The sequence below is a fragment of the Littorina saxatilis genome, linkage group LG8 (assembly GCF_037325665.1).
Source record: "Littorina saxatilis isolate snail1 linkage group LG8, US_GU_Lsax_2.0, whole genome shotgun sequence".
In the NCBI taxonomy this organism is placed as follows: domain Eukaryota; kingdom Metazoa; phylum Mollusca; class Gastropoda; order Littorinimorpha; family Littorinidae; genus Littorina; species Littorina saxatilis.
In genome coordinates, this window is record NC_090252.1 from 54,496,599 (window position 1) to 54,516,305 (window position 19,707).

The window sequence follows — 19,707 nt, forward strand, 5'->3', positions numbered from 1 at the left end:
CTTTAAAAACATCCGAGATAACCTCAACGTTAAGTTTTTATGAAACGAACATGACCCCGCTGTGACAACCAAACTGGGGTCACTTCGTGAGATCATCAAACCCTAAAAGTGTGCAAAGTTTCAGAGGTCTATCTTGAAAAACTAACGAGATAACCTCAAGGTTAAGTTTTTTGTCCACGGCCGTTTATACAGACGGACACATATGAATCCTAATACTCACCAATTACTCAGGCGAGTCAAACAAAGAACAAGTCGCGTAAGGCGAAAATACAATATTTAGTCAAGTAGCTGTCGAACTCACAGAATGAAACTGAACGCAATGCAACGCAGCAAGACCCTATACTCGTAGTCCACCGCTCACGGCATAGGCAGTGAAATTGACAAGAAGAGCGGGGTAGTGGTTACGCTATGCTGCATAGCACGCTTTTCTGTACCTCTCTTCGTTTTAACTTTCTCAGCGTGTTTTTAATCCAAACATATCATATCTATATGTTTTTGGAATCAGGAACCGACAAGGAATAAGATGAAAGTGTTTTTAAATTGATTTGGACAATTTAATTTTGATAATAATTTTTATATATTTAATTTTCAGAGCTTGTTTTTAATCCGAATATAACATATTTATATGTTTTTGGAATCAGCAAATGATGGAGAATAAGATAAACGTAAATTTGGATCGTTTTATAAATTTTTATTTTTTTTTACAATTTTCAGATTTTTAATGACCAAAGTCATTAATTAATTTTTAAGCCACCAAGCTGAAATGCAATACCGAAGTCCGGGCTTCGTCGAAGATTACTTGACCAAAATTTCAACCAACTTGGTTGAAAAATGAGGGCGTGACAGTGCCGCCTCAACTTTCACGAAAAGCCGGATATGACGTCATCAAAGACATTTATCAAAAAAATGAAAAAAACGTTCGGGGATTTCATACCCAGGAACTCTCATGTCAAATTTCATAAAGATCGGTCCAGTAGTTTAGTCTGAATCGCTCTACACACACACACACACACAGACACAGACACACAGACACACACACACGCACATACACCACGACCCTCGTTTCGATTCCCCCTCGATGTTAAAATATTTAGTCAAAACTTGACTAAATATAAAAAGAAACAAAGTGTTGACATATAACTTGTGTCGTTTTGCGAAATCAAAATTTGAAGAAAAAAAAAAAGATTACTCACAGAGCAGTGACGATGTCATCTGTAAACGAAAAAACACACAAGCATACGATGAATAAATAAGCCACACGAAAGGAAATTTAAAGCAAGGTTTCTCAAACTTTAGTACTGACAAAAGCCGTCAGCAATTCGGCCGATTGTGCAAGGGAAGGCCCCCCCCCCCCCCCCCCCCAGACACTGGCTGTGGCCAGCTCCTGTATCCCTGCCTCATTTTGGAAGCCCTTTCCTCTCATATATAGTACTTAGTAGGTCGGGCCCCTGATTTGAAAAGAAAACTGAAATGTCTCGGTTCACCGTGACAGGAAGCTAAAGGCGTTTCTTTTGTCACCACCTCGCATCACGCATAGATACAGAAATAAAGGTAATGATTAAAATACATAATTATAGATGAATACAGTTATCGTTTTACTTCAGTCACAAAAAAACACCCATAAGATAGCCCTGCTTAGGCTATCTTATCTTATTATAATAAACACCCATAACAATGATGTAAACAATAGGGTAGTTAGATAAGTAACCTTTTTTCTCAATTTTTGTTGTTGATTTTATTTAAAGAGCTCAGGTGTGCGTCTAGTTCGTTCTTTCAAAGCTCTCCGTAATGTGCGTGCCTGTGTGTGTGCGTGTGTGTGTGTGTGCGTGCGTGTGTGTGTGTGTGTGTGCGTGTGTGTATGTGCGTGCGTGTGTGTGTGTGTGTGTGTGTGTGTGTGTGTGTGTGTGTGTGTATGTGTGTGTGTGTGAGTGTGTGCGTGCGCTTGTTTGCACACGTCTGTTTCTGAGCTTGAATTTTTCTCTATTTGTTTCCTTCACGGTAAAAAGGTTTAGTCTCTGTATTTAAAAAGAGATAACCTCTGGGTACCATAATGACACACAATTTTAAAGGCCTTAGTAAAAGTGTCAACACAGTGTCTTTCTGTGTGTGTGTGTGTGTGTGTGTGTGTGTGTGTGTGCGTGTGTGTATGTGTGTGTGTGTGTCTGTGTCTGTGTGTGCGTGCGTGAGTGTTTTGAATACTGACACTTCTTGCCGCCTCGGTTCTTCCTGTAGACGTAGAAAGCGCCGAGGAAGCTGACGCAGAAGAAGCTGAGGAGGCCAGCGATCATTCCAAAAAGGGAGGCTTGAGAGTACACCACCTTGGCCTCAGCTGAACACACACACAGGCGCACGCATGGATAGACGCATAGACAGACGCATGGATAGACATAGGGTGTTAAACGCAAGCGCCTAAGGAAAACGCATGTACCTGCACACATGGATAGATGGGCGTATGCAAACGCATGCACACATTTACAAACGGACACACACATCGGCAGACGCAAGGATAGATGCACAGATCGACGCATGGATAGACGCATGGATAGACGCATGGATAGACGCATGGATGATAGACGCACGAGCGTAAGGAAAAGGCAGAGGCGTGGATAAACGCACGTATGCTTTTCGCCCCGCACACATGGATTAATTATGGAAAGCCGTTTGGCTCATAACTATTACAGCTGTAATTTAAAATAAATACACCTGTATTTAATAATAAATACACCTGTATTTATTTCTTAAACGTATACAATAAGTATACATTATTAATTACAGGTGTATTTTTTTTAATTACATGTGTATTTATGAATTACAGGTGTATTTTTTTTAAATTACAGGTGGACTTTTTTTTTGAATACAGGTGTATTTATTATTAAATACAGGTGGATTTTTTTTATTAAATACAGGTGGATTTATTATAAAATACAGGTGTAATTAATAATAAATACACCTGTATTTAAAAATAAATACACCTGTATTTGAGGATGTTACATAGCTGTTTGCCACTAGACGTCTGTGTCCATGTTCTTTATTATTTGGTCAAAGAGTGAAGCAAAGATAAGACGCTGGAATAGAAAGGTGTAGGTCACAAAGTACTACTTAGCGGGGTGTTGGCCTGCATGACAAGTGATTTATGTGAGAGGGTCGAGACCGAGCTGGTATCCCTCTGTGTTAGGTGAGCCATCCATGGTGCCAGCTGAGAGTAGATATCAGGGTAAGCAAGTACGTTAAATCCCTGGGAGGGGCATTCGGAGTTCAGGATGCCGAGAAAATAGTTCCAAAGCATGTGTTGTATTGAGAAATGCAGTGTTTTAGTAGTTGGGTTGAAAGGCAAGAGTACGAATATTATAGAGATAGCGTGGGAACTACTTTTGGGGGTTTATAAGGATGGGCCCGGAAGGTGGGGTAGATTTGATCTCGGATTCAACAGGGAGACCACGACTCCATATACATGTCTCTATGTTGGAATAAAGTTCGCTTCATCTTTGTCGACTCTGATGGTTCGGATCCCTGAATGTGTGTGAAAGTGTCACAAGGACCGGCACGGTTGGCCTAGTGGTAAGGCGTCCGCCCCGTGATCGGGAGGTCGTGGGTTCGAACCCCGGCCGGGTCATACCTAAGACTTTAGAATTGGCAATCTAGTGGCTGCTCCGCCTGGCGTCTGGCATTATGGGGTTAGTGCTAGGACTGGTTGGTCCGGTGTCAGAATAATGTGACTGGGTGAGACGTGAAGCCTGTGCTGCGACTTCTGTCTTGTGTGTGGCGCACGTTATATCATAATTATGTCAAAGCAGCACCGCCCTGATATGTCCCTTCGTGGTCGGCTGGGCGTTAAGCAAACAAACAAACAAACCTGTATTTAATAATAAATACACCTGTATTTAATAATAAATACACCTGTATTTAATAATAAATACACCTGTATTAATCAGTTATTAGTCACGTGGTTAAGCGACTTAAAAACTTGGACTGGGAATCCACATGAAAAACACTAAGCTTATAAGCGTCTTCATCGCCTCGCTTTGCCGCCTTTTGACAGAACAGCTTAAAGGCATATGTACTCGATGACTATACACGCTAATTGCTTTACCAACAGCTGGAGACATGCTAAATTAAGTTCCCTGCAAAATATTGTGGTCTAGGACCCCTTCAATGTTGAGATATGTTAATTTTCATTTTGATCTGGATCGTCCTATTTATAGATTTGGCAACACATGTAACGTTGATGCAAGGGAGCTAACACCGCGGCTTTGTTGACATCCTCACTTTTTCAGAGGCTAGAACAAGCTGTAATGCATGTATTATGGTCCGCGCATGGTGACATATCGTCATTATATGGTCTTATGGTGCGTTTGACATCGATTATGGGCAAACTACACTTTGTAAACACGGGAGCGCGTACATATGCCTTTAAGATGGCGGGGGCGGGGGCGGCAAATGTCCCTGATGTTTTGGAAGGTTAGCGGGTGCAGTTTAACGCTGTTGCCCAGGGGGGGGGGGGGGGTAAGTTAATTGTTTTATCAGACGAATTCGGTTCTTGTGACGTATTCCCCACGATCTACACTGAGTCAGTGGGGCATCCACATCCAGATCTAATCAACTTGAATTTGAACTTGAACGGTGGCCTGTGCGCGTTTTTGACCAAAGATGCAAAATGTTGGAATTCGGTGCGAGAATTAGCCGATATATCGTGTTATCGGTAATCTTGAACTTTAGCGTGTTAAATTCATAGCTGGTAATCTTGAACTTTAGCGTGTTAAATTCATAGCTCATAATTCAGAGGCATTTAAGTCTCCAAATTTGTAGAACCTCTACCGTAAAATCCCTAGTAAACGCCCACCCCCCGCCGCACAGATTTCGGGTAAAAGTAGGGGGTGGCCGTTTGCAAGGTATACACCCCTTTGCAAGATAAAGTGTCATTACATTTTCACGAGAGAAAAAAAAGATACAACCATGTGATTTATGCAATTCTAATGAAAAATAAACACACCGCTTGTTTAAACAAATATATTATAAAAATATGATATGAAAAAAGAAAAAAAAAGAAGAACACACGTGACCTTGATTCTTCTCATTCTTAGAATAAGTTCAGCACAATTCAGTTTCTTCTCTTGTTTAGAAACCCTCTTCCAAGTATTTCTTCTTCTTCTTCTTGGCGTTCGCAGAGGTTACACAATCAGTCCAGCACTGGTGATAAATGTTGTCGTTTTCTCCAACTCCTGTCGACTGCCGTATAGTTTGGTCTGCAAGGGAGTTGGTGACGGCCACACTTCTTTTCGTTCCTCATCTAGTAAGGGACATCGCTGTAAGATGTGTTCCGCTGTTTGGTCCTCTTGACCGCAGGCACAGGTTGGTGATGGCGCCAGCTTGAACTTTCGGTTCATGTGAGCTTCCAAGTATTTCATCACACCTTGGTCAACTTCTTGAGATCTAACTGGCGGTCCTTCAGACAACTTTCGTTTTTCCTTTTCTTTCCCGTATTGCTGGTTTGTTATGTCTCTGTGTTCCCTCCACTCTCTCATTCTTTTTTTGTCAACAGAAAACTCGCGGGCATATACCGAAACATAGCCTGCAGCTTCGTTTTCAAGATTTCTTACTTTCTTTATTTGGTGTTTAACGTCGTTTTCAAGATATCTCAGGGCTTTCAGTTTGTATGTCACTGTATAGGATGTGTGCTTCGGCATGGTTGAACGTTACGTCGGTGTTCGCACGCACATATGTACACACACAATCATTATGAATGTGAACATATCGTAGATAAAGGAGGCCGACCGTCGAAGCCTTCAAGGCTCCCGTAAGAAATCGACAAACAGTAACACAAACTCAATCACTCCGTCACACATACACACACACAGTAAGCATAGACACGGTGCAAGAGTGGGAGACGCTAGATCTAGATCTGTCTGTCTGTAGCCTACTTACGGGGACACGACTGCCACTGAGATCGACACTGCGCTTTCGACAGTGCTTCCTCGCGCAGACACTGAAAACACGCTGTGCAGATCAACCTGTATGAAATCTCCTTTGGCATCTTCTTTATGTAGTTTTTCTGGAGCCGCTACGAAACCGAACAATGTGAAATCGTCTTCCCCGAATCGGCGAATGCAGCTCGGTTAGAACTGAGAAGTGAATCTATACCACAATCCTTCACGCGATCTGACCTAACCTTGACCCCTGACCTGGTCTACATACCACACACAACACAAACCAGTCTCCTGTTTTTACCCCCCCCCCCCCCCCCCAAACCCACCACCACCCGTTTTCTTTGGATACACACTTTATCTACATACGTGCCGACGAAATGTTGATCATTGCTTCAATACTTTGAAGCTGTTGCTTGGATAATAACCCGGTACAATTAGTATTTCGGTGTTCAGTCAAATGTTAAAGTTTCTATCATACACGCACGCACGCACGCACGCACGCACGCACGCACGCACGCACGCACGCACAGACAGACAAAAGTTAGCATCGCATAGGCTACACTTAGGTGAGCCAAAAACAACAAGAAGGGCAAAGCCCATACGACTCACATGCTTGACCTTGACCTTTACATAGCAATGACATCATACACTAAGAACTGCTTTACACATTTTTCCTACCAAAATACATCAAGGTCAAGGTCATCCAAGGTCATGCAACACAAAGCTGTTAATTCAAGTCATAGGAAGTACAATGGTGCTTATTGGCTCTTTCTACCATGAGATATGGTCACTTTTAGTGGTTCACTACCTTATTTTGGTCACATTTCGTAAGGGTCAAAGTGACCTTGACCTTGATCATATGTGACCAAATGTGTCTCATGATGAAAGCATAACATGTGCCCCACATAATTTTTAAGTTTGAAACAGTTATCTTCCATAGTTCAGGGTCAAGGTCACTTCAAAATATGTATACAATCCAACTTTGAAGAGCTCCTGTGACCTTGACCTTGAAGCAAGGTAAACCAAACTGGTATCAAAAGATGGGGCTTACTTTGCCCTATATATCATATGTAGGTGAGGTATTGAATCTCAAAAACTTCAGAGAAAATGGGAAAAATGTGAAAAATAGCTGTTTTTTAGACAACATTTATGGCCCCTGCGACCTTGACCTTGAAGCAAGGTCAAGATGCTATGTATGTTTTTTGGGGCCTTGTCATCATACACCATCTTGCCAAATTTGGTACTGATAGACTGAATAGTGTCCAAGAAATATCCAACGTTAAAGTTTTCCGGACGGACGGACGACTCGGGTGAGTACATAGACTCACTTTTGCTTCGCATGTGAGTCAAAAAACCGGGGTGGGCGTTTACTAGGTAGTGACCCCTCTGCACAACTTTTGGCTAAAAGTGAGGGGTGGGCGTTTGCTAGATACTGGGCGTTTGCTAGGGATTTTACGGTACTTGGAATCACAACAAGTCATTTTAGATCCCTTTGAAGTTACGGAATGAACTCCGATGAACTGTACGAATGCATTTCGTTTACATGGGTCAAAGAAAGAATTATCCGTGTGACCGGACAAGGGAGACAACTCTTTCGTATAGATGATGTCCCATGGTTGACATTTTCGCTTTGCAAGTTGTACATTTTCCGATTCAAGTTTTAATTTGTTACTGCTGTATCTATTAAATACAGGTGTATTTATTATTAAATACAGGTGTATTTAAAATTAATTACAGGTGTATTTAAAAATAATTACAGGTGTATTTATTATTAAATACAGGTGTATTTATTATCAAATACAGGTGAATTTATCATAAAATACAGGTGTATTTAAAATTAATTACAGGTGTATTTAAAAATAATTACAGGTGTATTTATCATTATATACAGGTGTATTTATTTTTAAATACAGGTGTAATTATTTTTAAATACAGGTGTATTTATTATTAAATACAGCTGTATTTATCATTAAATACAGGTGTATTTATTTTAAATTACAGCTGTAATAGTTATGAGCCAAACGGCGTTCCATAATTAATGGGCGTATGCAAGCGCATGCACTAATTTACAAACAGACCTTCACACGCGCGCCGCACACACACTCGCGTGCATTCGCACACACACACACACACACACACGCACACACACACACGAGAATGCTTCCCTCAATTCTCTAGCTGTAATATCAGGGACATCATGTGGCTTTGGCAGTCGGGCAAAACGCATGCACTTCTTTTACAAAGCTGACATCTTTGTAGTATTTCGTAAGTTTTACCTTCCTTTTCTTTGTTCAAATTTTGTAACGGTTGGGGTAGATTCTTTTTACATTTAGTCAAGTTTTGACGAAATGTTTTAACGTAGATGGGGAATCGAGACGAGGGTCGTGGTGTATGTGCGTGTGTGTGTGTGTGTGTGTGTGTGTGTGTGTCTGTGTGTGTGTGTGTGTGTGTGTAGAGCGATTCAGACTAAACTACTGGACCGATCTTTATGAAATTTGACATGAGAGTTCCTGGGTATGAAATCCCCGAACGTTTTTTTCATTTTTTGGATAAATGTCTTTGATGACGTCATATGCGGCTTTTCGTGAAAGTTGAGGCGGCACTGTCACGCCCTCATTTTTCAACTAAATTGGTTGAAATTTTGGTCGGGTAATGTTCGACGAAGCCCGGACGTCGGTATTGCATTTCAGCGTGGTGGCTTAAAAATTAATTAATGACTTTGGTCATTAACAAGAAGAGCAAACGCTCGATCGAGTCACTTTCGCAGTTCTGAATATTATATGAGGCATCAGATGGACAGGAAGAAATTGCTATTCACAACACAATGAGTCACGTTCACATAAAATTTGAGCCCGGTCACTTTTATAGTTTCCGAGAAAAGCCCAACGTTAAGTTGTGTGTTGCCGAACAGAAAAGGCTAGTTATCTCCCTTGTTTTTCTGATAACGTTCGTAAAAGGCTACAGATGTAAATACTTTGATGTAAAGAATAATCCTACAAAGTTTCAATCACATCCGATGAACTTTGTCAAAGATATAAAATGTCTAATTTTTCCTTTGACGCTGACCTGTGACATTGAAAAAGGTCAAAGGTCAACGAAACCATCGTTAAAGTGTAGAGGTCATTGGAGGTCACGACTAAACAAAATATGAGCCCGATCGCTTTGATAGTTTCCGAGAAAAGTCCAACGTTAAGGTGGTGTCTACGGCCGGCCGGCCGGACGGCCGGCCGGACAGACTAACACTGACCGATTACATAGAGTCACTTTTTCTCAAGTGACTCAAAAATCTGAAAATTGTAAAAAAAAATAAAAATTTATAAAACGATCCAAATTTACGTTTATCTTATTCTCCATCATTTGCTGATTCCAAAAACATATAGATATGTTATATTCGGATTAAAAACAAGCTCTGAAAATTAAATATACAAAAATTATTATCAAAATTAAATTTTCCAAATCAATTTAAAAACACTTTCATCTTATTCCTTGTCGGTTCCTGATTCCAAAAACATATAGATATGATATGTTTGGATTAAAAACACGCTCAGAAAGTTAAAACGAAGAGAGGTACAGAAAAGCGTGCTATCCTTCCCAGCGCAACTACTACCCCGCTCTTCTTGTCAATTTCACTGCCTATGCCGTGAGCGGTGGACTGACGATGCTACGAGTATACGGTCTTGCTGCGTTGCATTGCGTTCAGTTTCATTCTGTGAGTTCGACAGCTACTTGACTAAATGTTGTATTTTCGCCTTACGCGACTTGCTTACATTTAGTCAAGTTTTGACTAAATGTTTTAACATAGAGGGGGAATCGAGACGAGGGTTGTGGTGTGTGTGTGTGTGTGTGTGTGTGTGTGTGTGTGTGTGTGTGTGTGTGTGTGTGTGTGTGTGTGTGTGTGTCTCTGTAGAGCGATTCAGACTAAACTACTGGACCGATCTTTATGAAATTTGACATGAGAGTTCCTGGGAATGATATCCCCGGACATATTTTTTCTTTTTTTCGATAAGTGTCTTTGATGACGTGATATCGGCTTTTTGTAAAAGTTGAGGCGGCACTGTCACACCCTCATTTTTCAATCAAATTGATTGAAATTTTGGCCAAGCAATCTTCGACGAAGGCCGGATTTCGGTATTGCATTTCAGCTTGGTGGCTTAAAAATTAATTAATGACTTTGGTCATTAAAAATCTGAATATTGTAAAAAAAAAATAAAAAAATTATAAAACGATCCAAATTTACGTTCATCTTATTCTTCATCATTTTCTGATTCCAAAAACATATAAATATGTTATATTTGTATTAAAAACAAGCTCTGAAAATTAAAAAAAAATTAAAAATTATGATCAAAATTAAATTTTGGAAATCAATTTAAAAACACTTACATCTTATTCCTTGTCGGTTCCTGATTCCAAAAACATATAGATATGATATGTTTGGATTAAAAACACGCTCAGAAAGTTAAAACGAAGAGAGGTACAGTAAAGCGTGCTATGAAGCACAGCGCAACCGCTACCGCGCCAAACAGGCTCGTCACTTTCACTGCCTTTTGCACTAGCGGCGGACTACGTTCAGTTTCATTCTGTGAGTTCCACAGCTTGACTAAATGTAGTAATTTCGCCTTACGCGACTTGTTATATCGTCCCTTCAGCCAAGAACCATCGTCCGTCGTAAAAAATAAATACATAAATAAATAAAGAACAAAATAAAATACTATAAAATAAACGTTTACTATACTTCTATCTACGTCTACTACTAGAGCAGGGATGGCCAAATCGTCCGCCCGATCGCCAGGGGGCGAGTAAGACAACCGCCGGGATAGTAGATACCGCCTGGCAACTCGCCCGGCTGGCCAGTGAAAATTCTGATCCAATGCAACACTTTTGGTTGTACCATCGAGTTTCAAAGCCAAATAAACATGGACGATGCAGCAACTGTGGTGTGTACCGGGCCAGCGACATTTCTGGTGGGCTAATACATTTTTTTAAGTTACTCGCCCGGTTGGCGAGTTAACATTTTGAGATTCGGCCATCCCTGTAGAGGTGTACTATCTTTAATTTAAGCACCCTTACTCTTTTCACCCGGGTCAAGCGACTTGACGACGCCGAGCACGTAGGTCTTGGACAGCTTGTAGTCAAACTCAGCTTTTTCTCCGTTCTTCTTGTTCTTGTAGGCGCAGCGATAGGTGCGATGGTTATCCTGGGGCCCAACAGAGAGGGGCAGACCACTGGTGCTGTTGTACCCCCCACACCTGGTCTTGACGGGTGCCTTGACTGTAATTGTCTTGACCATGGCCGCCTCCAGGGCGCTGAAGTCCGTCTCCCCTTCGTCCCTCTTCGACCATTCCCATTCCACCTTTAACAGGACACACACATTAAAACTTCTTGTTAATCCCAGCGAAGCTGGAGGTATCCCGTGAACGCTATAGGCAGGTTTCACAATCTTCAATCACAGACTTCCTTTTTTTTCAACAAAATCAATCTTGACAGAGATCTTTGAAATAGTGTTTTTATTAAAGCCTGACATCCTCCTGGATGGAATCAAGACAAAAACTTGTATGGAGACGCATTCTTGTCGACATAATGTGATAGCTTGTTACAGTACTCTATCAAACAAAGGGATAGACGTAAACAGAATTGGGTAACGATTTATTCAAAGAATATTGTCCAGAGGCTTTAATAAATTAAGCAATAACAATGCAAGCAAAATATCATTTCCGAGCTCAGTGAAAAAAGCAGCAAATAAGGACTAATTATGGGAATTCCGTTCTTCTGAACTGCTATTTCGCTGTGATGCACGTCATGAGCATACCTTCAAAAGTAACAATGTTAATTGCACTCCATTTCTCACTGTAAAAAAAAAGTAGAATCATTGACCAATAGAAAAAAACGAGTTTGGAATTTTTTTTGCATATTCTTGGGGAATAAATACCTGAAAATGTAACCCTACCCTCTAAATGGTGACATCATGACAGCGAAAAAAAATATACAGAGCAAGTCATGTGAAGTGATAATAAAACATTAAATTGGTTTGAAACTAAAAGATCAACATTGGAATCAGGGACGAGTCATTAACAATGCTAGTGAGATTTGGCTAGCCGAAACCAGAAGACCGAGACGGGTTGCCTCCGCGAAGCATATGAACAAAACGGGCGATTTTTCTCATTTGAGCAGATTTTCACACTAAGCATGACATATATATCTGTTTATACATTGGGATCCAGGAAATCCAAAGGATACAATGCAATAACTTTTGAATCTGTAATCAAAAGTGTTATTGTTATTTGCAATTTTTAGAATGTTATGTACCAAATTTTATAATACATTTCATAACTTGACGAAATTTAAAACAAGTCGCGTAAAGCGATATAAAAACATGTAGTCAATCTATAGGCATCAAATTGAAGGATAAACTAAAAACAAAAAAAAGTCCGATCGGCGAGACTAAATTCAGATAGTCTCGGCTAACCATACCCGAAAACCGTCACGGATCACACTCATCTCCGCGAAGCATACTCAACCTGTTTTCTTTAATTCTGAACGCGTTTTTAAAGTAAACATAACATATGTATATCAGGAGAAGATAAGAAGTACAATGCAGTAGTGTTTGAATCTGTAATGAAATATTCGTTTTTGATGACAATTTTAATGAGCGAACTAATTCACTTATTTTCAAGCTACCTGGCTCAAATGCAATATCAAAGTCCCGACTTAATCAAAAATTACTTAACAGGTCCGCCTCAACTATCACAAAAACGGAAATGACGTCATCAAAGACTGTGGCAGAGTACCTTAACGCAGTCCTAGTATATCCACTACTGACTGAACTGTGGCATAGTACCTGGACGCAGTCCCAGTATATCCACTACAGACTGAACTGTGGCATAGTACATGGACGCTGTCCCAGTATATCCACTACAGACTGAACTGTGGCATAGTACATGGACGCTGTCCCAGTATATCCACTACAGACTGAACCTTACTGTCTTGCATTTTCTACAACAACTACTCTGCACACATAAAAAAAAACCAACCCCTCTCGCACGCACACATGCAAGTACGCACGCATCAACACTCACGCATCAACACTCACACACACACACACACACACACACACACCACACACATACGCTAACACAAACGAACACGTGCGCACAACGCTCGCGCGCACGCTTACACACACACACACACACACACACGCACGCACGCACGCACACACACACACACACACAAACGAACACGTGCGCGCAACGCTCGGCCGCACGCTCACACACACACACACACACACACACAGCTAGATAATACATCATCTGATATGTTTCCTTGTTCATATGCTTTTTTCAAGTCATAAACGTAAACAATGAATGGTTTTACTGGGATTTTGTGCAGCGTTTTGTATTATCTGCGTTGTTGTCGGATTTAAATACTCTCTCAAAAACTGGGTATCTAATCACGACCGATAAGATTTTCCCCTTTTCGATTAAAAAGTACAATGAGATTTAGTCAGAACCATAACATTATTCTTCCAAAAACACTTATTAACATCCATGTAAAAGAAACACAACTCTGTTCATCAAATTATCTCCCCCTTTGCAAGAAACGTATGGCGAAGGCACATTTCGCGCCGCGGTGCAGATGACGCAATTAACTCTCGTGACGAAACGATTGGTTCGTGACGTCGCGTCATCAACCGTTCATGAATGGCCCTTGTATGAATGGCATTCTTTCTGTTGGGATGACGTGTGAACCTCATCATTAGTGACTTGGAAAATCGGTCGGATTTAGGTATCCCCGAAGTCGGTCGGAATTGGATACACTTACCAGGCTACACTCTTCCACACTGACAGGCGCGCACGCACGTACGCACGCACATATAGAACAATAACAATGACAAAAATCAAACTTTTAAAAGCACTTGAAAGTTAATGCACAAAGCAACTATTTATTCCCTACGATTATATGATCGTGACTGGCTCTCTTTCCAAGTTGGAACGTTTTCAATCTGCTGTCTGACGTCATCAAAGTGTTGAAAAACGTACGGCAATGTCTATAAAACTCTCACTTGACCACAACATTCACAATGCAGTGCATTCAAGGATTGAAAAAAACCACTGGCGTTGATCAGACACAGTCACTGAATGTTGTTATTTTACAAATGAATCTGCTTAACATTTGGTAAGAAATGACCGTCAAAGTGCCGGGCGGTCGTGAGAATTCAAGGTTTTCAGAGACAGACAGTAAATAACGTGCTCTGAAATAAACACATGCCGAAAAATTCTTTAGTCAGCCAGTTGATCATCTGCCTGACAACGGATAGGAAGTATAAAATTGGTCGCATCATGGCAATTTGCTGTGTATGGCGGTCATAGCAGACGATTTGTCTTCAGGACGGTCGTGAGAAAAAATGAGACAGACACCTTGCCCGAGTGACTAGACAGTAAATAACGTGCTCTGAAATAAACACATGCCGAAAAATTCTTTAGTCAGCCAGTTGATCATCTGCCTGACAACGGATAGGAAGTGTAAAATTGGTTGAATCATGACAATTTGCTGTGTATGGCGGTTATAGCAGACGATTTTGTCTGCAGGGCGGTCGTGAGAAAAAATGAGACAGACACCTTGCCCGAGTTACTAGACAGTAAATAACGTGCTCTGAAATGAACACATGCCGAAAAATTCTTTAGTCAGCCAGTTGATTATCTGCCTGACAACGGATAGGAAGTGTAAAATTGGTTGCATCATGAAAATTTGCTGTGTATGGCGGTTATAGCGGACGATTTGTCTGCAGGGCGGTCGTGAGAAAAAATGAGACAGACACCTTGCCCGAGTGACAAAATGACCAAGCGCAAGTAGAATACGCCGTAGTTAGCCTTTCAAAACCCTTTCATATCGTGATTTGATGGAAATTGCTACTTATTAAAAGCATGTTACGTCCAAACCTTTTAACAGCCATTCCAACTGAACAGATTTGTAATTAACGTTTTTGAGACAGACACATTTAGAAAAAAGACCGTTTACTTCACATGCGATTGTATCGACTAAACATAAACACATTCATTGGTTTTTTTAACTAAGTGTGTTCATCTATCTCTGTTCTTTGGTTTCTAGTGTACTTTTAACTGGATTTCTTTGTGTGTTTTTGTACTGGTGCCTTTGTCTATTGCAATGTGGCTAAAAAGGGAAATCGTGTCTGTCTCATTTCTCACGACCGACCTACCTTTTTCGCTGGTGGGGAATACAAACTTGACTTAAATTCGATCAAAGTTTATTTTTCATATGTAAATTCCGAAGACATTCGACACAGACCAGTGAAAATTCACGACTCAACAAAACGAAACATTTTATTTGATATCAAAGTTAGGGACATACCCGACTCTGAAGATTGTGAAACCTGCCTATACTGTAATCGATTTGAGAAATGTGCATACCGAATAATACATGATAAAGAAGGATTCTTTGTGCCCGAAAATGGGCCACAGTTGGAGATGGAAGTTCACCAAAAATTGGGACCATACTAACAAAAATACGGTGGGTAAAATTGGCGCCCCCATTTTTTGAGCAAACGCCACCCAAGGCCGCTTTGGACAGGTAGAAATTCCGTAGTTTCCAAGTCTATGGATAAAGCTCGCGTAAGAAGAATACGTCACGGTCGAAAGTCTTTGACGTCAATTAATGCATCATGACGTCATGCCTCCCTGTAGTCTTTCTCTCTCGCGCGGTGTGTGTGTTTGTGTTCATTTTGTGCACATGTGTTAGTGTTACTGTGTGTGTGTGTGTGTGTGTGTGTGTGTGTGTATTTGTGTGTGTGTGCGCACGCGTGCATGAGTCTGTACTCGTGAGTGTGGTGTGTGTGTGTGTGTGCATTTGTGTGTGCGCACGCGTGCATGAGTCTGTACTCGTGTGTGTGTATGTATTTGTGTGTGTGTGTGTGGGTGAGTGTGTGTGTGGGTGAGTGTGTGTGTGGTGTGTGTGTGTGTGTGTATTTGTGTGTGCGCACGCGTGCATGAGTCTGTACTCGTGTGTGTGTGAGTGTGTGTGGTGTGTGTGTGTATGTGTGTGTGTGTGCGCGCACGCATGCATGAGTCTGTACTCGTGTGTGTGTGTGTGTGTGTATTTGTGTGTGTGTGCACGCGTGCATGAGTCTGTACTCGTGTGTGTGTGAATGTGTGTGGGGTGTGTGTGTGTGTGTATTTGTGTGTGTGTGTGCGCGCACGCGTTCATGAATCTGTACTCGTGAGTGTGTGTGTGGTGTGTGTGTGGTGTGTGTGTGTGTGTGCATACGTGTATGTGTGTGCGTGTATGTGTGTTTGTTTGTAAAGGTGTGTATGTCTGTCTGTCCATATGTGCGTATGGGTGTGTGTTTTGTGTGTATGAAGTTTTTGTGAGAGAGTGAGTGAGTGCGTGTGAGTGAGTGTATGTGTGCGTGTGTGTGTGTGTGTGAGTGTGTGTCTGTGTTTGTGTGTGTGTGTGCGTGTGTGTGTGTGTGTGTTTGAGAGAGAGAGAGAGAGAGAGAGAGAGAGAGAGAGAGAGAGAGAGAGAGAGAGAGAGAGAGAGAGGTAGGTTTGTCTTTCGCTGGTGTATGCAGTGCCTTGGCGTTGCACATCTACTTAATCCCAGCGAAGCTGGAGGTATCCCGTGAACGCTATACTGTAATCGATTTGAGAAATGTGCATACCGAATAATACACGATAAAGAAGGATTCTTTGTGCCCGAAAATGGGCCACAGTTGGAGATGGAAGTTCACCAAAAATTGGGACCATACTAACAAAAATACGGTGGGTAAAATTGGCGCCCCCATTTTTTGAGCAAACGCCACCCAAGGCCGCTTTGGACGGGTAGAAATTCCGTAGTTTCCAAGTCTATGGATAAAGCTCGCGTAAGAAGAATACGTCACGGTCGAAAGTCTTTGACGTCAATTAATGCATCATGACGTCATGCCTCCCTGTAGTCTTTCTCTCTCGCGCGGTGTGTGTGTTTGTGTTCATTTTGTGCACATGTGTTAGTGTTACTGTTTGTGTGTGTGTGTGTGTGTGTGTGTGTGTGTGTGTGTGTGTGTGTGTGTATTTGTGTGTGTGTGCGCACGCGTGCATGAGTCTGTACTCGTGTGTGTGTGAGTGTGTGTGTGGTGTGTGTGTGTGTGTGTGTGTGTGTGTGTGTGTGTGTGTGCGCACGCGTGCATGAGTCTGTACTCGTGTGTGTGTGAGTGTGTGTGTGGTGTGTGGGTGTGTGTGTGTGTGTGTGTATTTGTGTGTGTGTGTGTGTGTGTGTGTGTGTGTGAGTGTGTGTGTGGTGTGTGTGTGTGTGTGTATTTGTGTGAGTGTGTGTGTGGTGTGTGTGTGTGTGTGTATTTGTGTGTGTGTGTGTGTGTGTGTGTGTGATATGGAATCATGAATTAAAACCAACAAAACTCGATTGCTTTCATGTTTCAGAAGGTGAGCGGCAGGAGGACTTGAGAGTTTCAATTGCTTCACAAACAGACTTTTACCGTAGGCTTACGACGTCAGGACAAAGAAAAGAAGCGTTATCTCAACGTTGCGGATGTGAACAGAGAAATGACAGAATCAAGACAATCCTACGGAAGTTTATTGGGAAGTGAACAAGAAACATTTCTGCCTTTGGTCATCATGTTTCGAGTGTGAAATTCGGAACGCTGTACAAATAAAACAAGAAGAGCAAACGCTCGATCGAGTCACTTTCGCAGTTCTGAATATTATATGAGGCATCAGATGGACAGGAAGAAATTGCTATTCACAACACAATGAGTCACGTTCACATAAAATTTGAGCCCGGTCACTTTTATAGTTTCCGAGAAAAGCCCAACGTTAAGTTGTGTGTTGCCGAACAGAAAAGGCTAGTTATCTCCCTTGTTTTTCTGATAACGTTCGTAAAAGGCTACAGATGTAAATACTTTGATGTAAAGAATAATCCTACAAAGTTTCAATCACATCCGATGAACTTTGTCAAAGATATAAAATGTCTAATTTTTCCTTTGACGCTGACCTGTGACCTTGAAAAAGGTCAAAGGTCAACGAAACCATCGTTAAAGTGTAGAGGTCATTGGAGGTCACGACTAAACAAAATATGAGCCCGATCGCTTTGATAGTTTCCGAGAAAAGTCCAACGTTAAGGTGGTGTCTACGGACGGCCGGCCGGCCGGCCGGAAGGCCGGCCGGACGGCCGGCCGGACAGACTAACACTGACCGATTACATAGAGTCACTTTTTATCAAGTGACTCAATAAAACAATAAACAAATGAAAACAAAGCGTACGTTTCTGTAATGCTTCGAGAATGAGTTGCTGCTGTTCGGAAGCTTTACATTTGTTTTTTAATCTATATTACTGTATTGCTGTTGTGCCCGCTATAACTGCGTTGATGACGATATTCTGTCAAAACCACTGCCTTTACTTGCCAGATAAGTTACACGACAAATGTGATTAGCATTTCAATTACATTTTACTGATGAATTTGACAATTACGCATATGTATTGCTAATGTACAGCTTGACGGCATTGACCTTTGCTTTATTTGCGCACGTTTTGCCGCCAGCATGGGTTGAAAAGTCCATAGGTGTGCTGTTTTTTGTCATTATTATTACATTCACAGTAAAAATAACAAAACAAAGCATATTTATAGACTTTCAACAACCATCTATGGGCTAACAAGACTGTGCAGGTAGTGTACATGAATAGAGCCGTCATGCTACCAGAATCAGTGGTATTGTTATATTAACTGTTACTTATTGGCATTTTGCTGGCAATGGTAATGGCAGAAATATGGCATTTTGCCGGGCCACAATGGCTGGGAATGGCTGGGCAACGAAAATCGCCGTTGGCGTGCTGAAGGTTAATTTTTTTTTCTTTCTTATTTTTGCTAAATTCCATGACTTTCCATGACTTGAATGGAAATTCCATGACTTTCCAGGCCTGGAAAATTAAAAATCAAATTCCATGACTTTCCAGGTTTTCCTTGACCTGTACGAACCCTGCATCAAATAAATGATGGGTTTTTGCTGGCAAATTGCTGGCTTAATTAGGCAAAATGCTGGCATGCCATCAAAAAGCCATCAAATAAATGATGGGTTTTTGCTGGCAAATTGCTGGCTTAATTAGGCAAAATGCTGGCATGCCATCAAAAAGCCATCAAATAAATGATAGGTTTTTGCTGGCAAAATGCTGGCTTGCCAGTGATGGCCCATCAATTTGCCAATGTGCATACGGGTAATATGCCAGCATTGGGCCATCAATGGGCCTTTGATCGCAGTAGTTCTGGCAACTGGCATTGCCATCAAAAAGCCACCAATGGCCAAGTTCTGGCATGTTTATTGCGCTCTAAGTGACACTCCCTAGCTACCAAGCCTCCAAGTGACACTCCCTAGCTACCCAGCCTCTAAGTGACACTCCCTAGCTACCCAGCCTCCAAGTGACACTCCTTAGCTACCCAGCCTCGAAGTGACACTCCCTAGCTACCAAGCCTCCAAATGACACTCCCTAGCTACCCAGCCTCTAAATGACACTCCCTAGCTACCCAGCCTCCAAGTGACACTCCCTAGCTACCAAGCCTCCAAATGACACTCCCTAGCTACCCAGCCTCTAAATGACACTCCCTAGCTACCCAGCCTCCAAGTGACACTCCCTAGCTACCAAGCCTCCAAATGACACTCCCTAGCTACCCAGCCTCTAAATGACACTCCCTAGCTACCCAGCCTCCAAGTGACACTCCCTAGCTACCAAGCCTCTAAGTGACACTCCCTAGCTACCAAGCCTCTAAGTGACACTCCCTAGCTACCAA

At 41.7% G+C, this 19,707-nt stretch overlaps 1 protein-coding gene across 1 annotated transcript in view; it reads right to left on the bottom strand.

Annotated features, from left to right (window-relative positions):
* LOC138973860 (uncharacterized) overlaps positions 1-19,707 on the bottom strand; it is a 60,268-nt gene that overhangs the window by 17,372 nt on the left and 23,189 nt on the right. The window contains exons 2-4 of the mRNA XM_070346566.1: positions 10,992-11,274; positions 2,204-2,329; positions 1,194-1,212 (exon numbers count right to left, since the gene is read on the bottom strand). Of these exons, the coding sequence (XP_070202667.1) occupies positions 1,194-1,212; positions 2,204-2,329; positions 10,992-11,274 (428 nt within the window). The remainder of the gene's footprint in view (positions 1-1,193; positions 1,213-2,203; positions 2,330-10,991; positions 11,275-19,707) is intronic.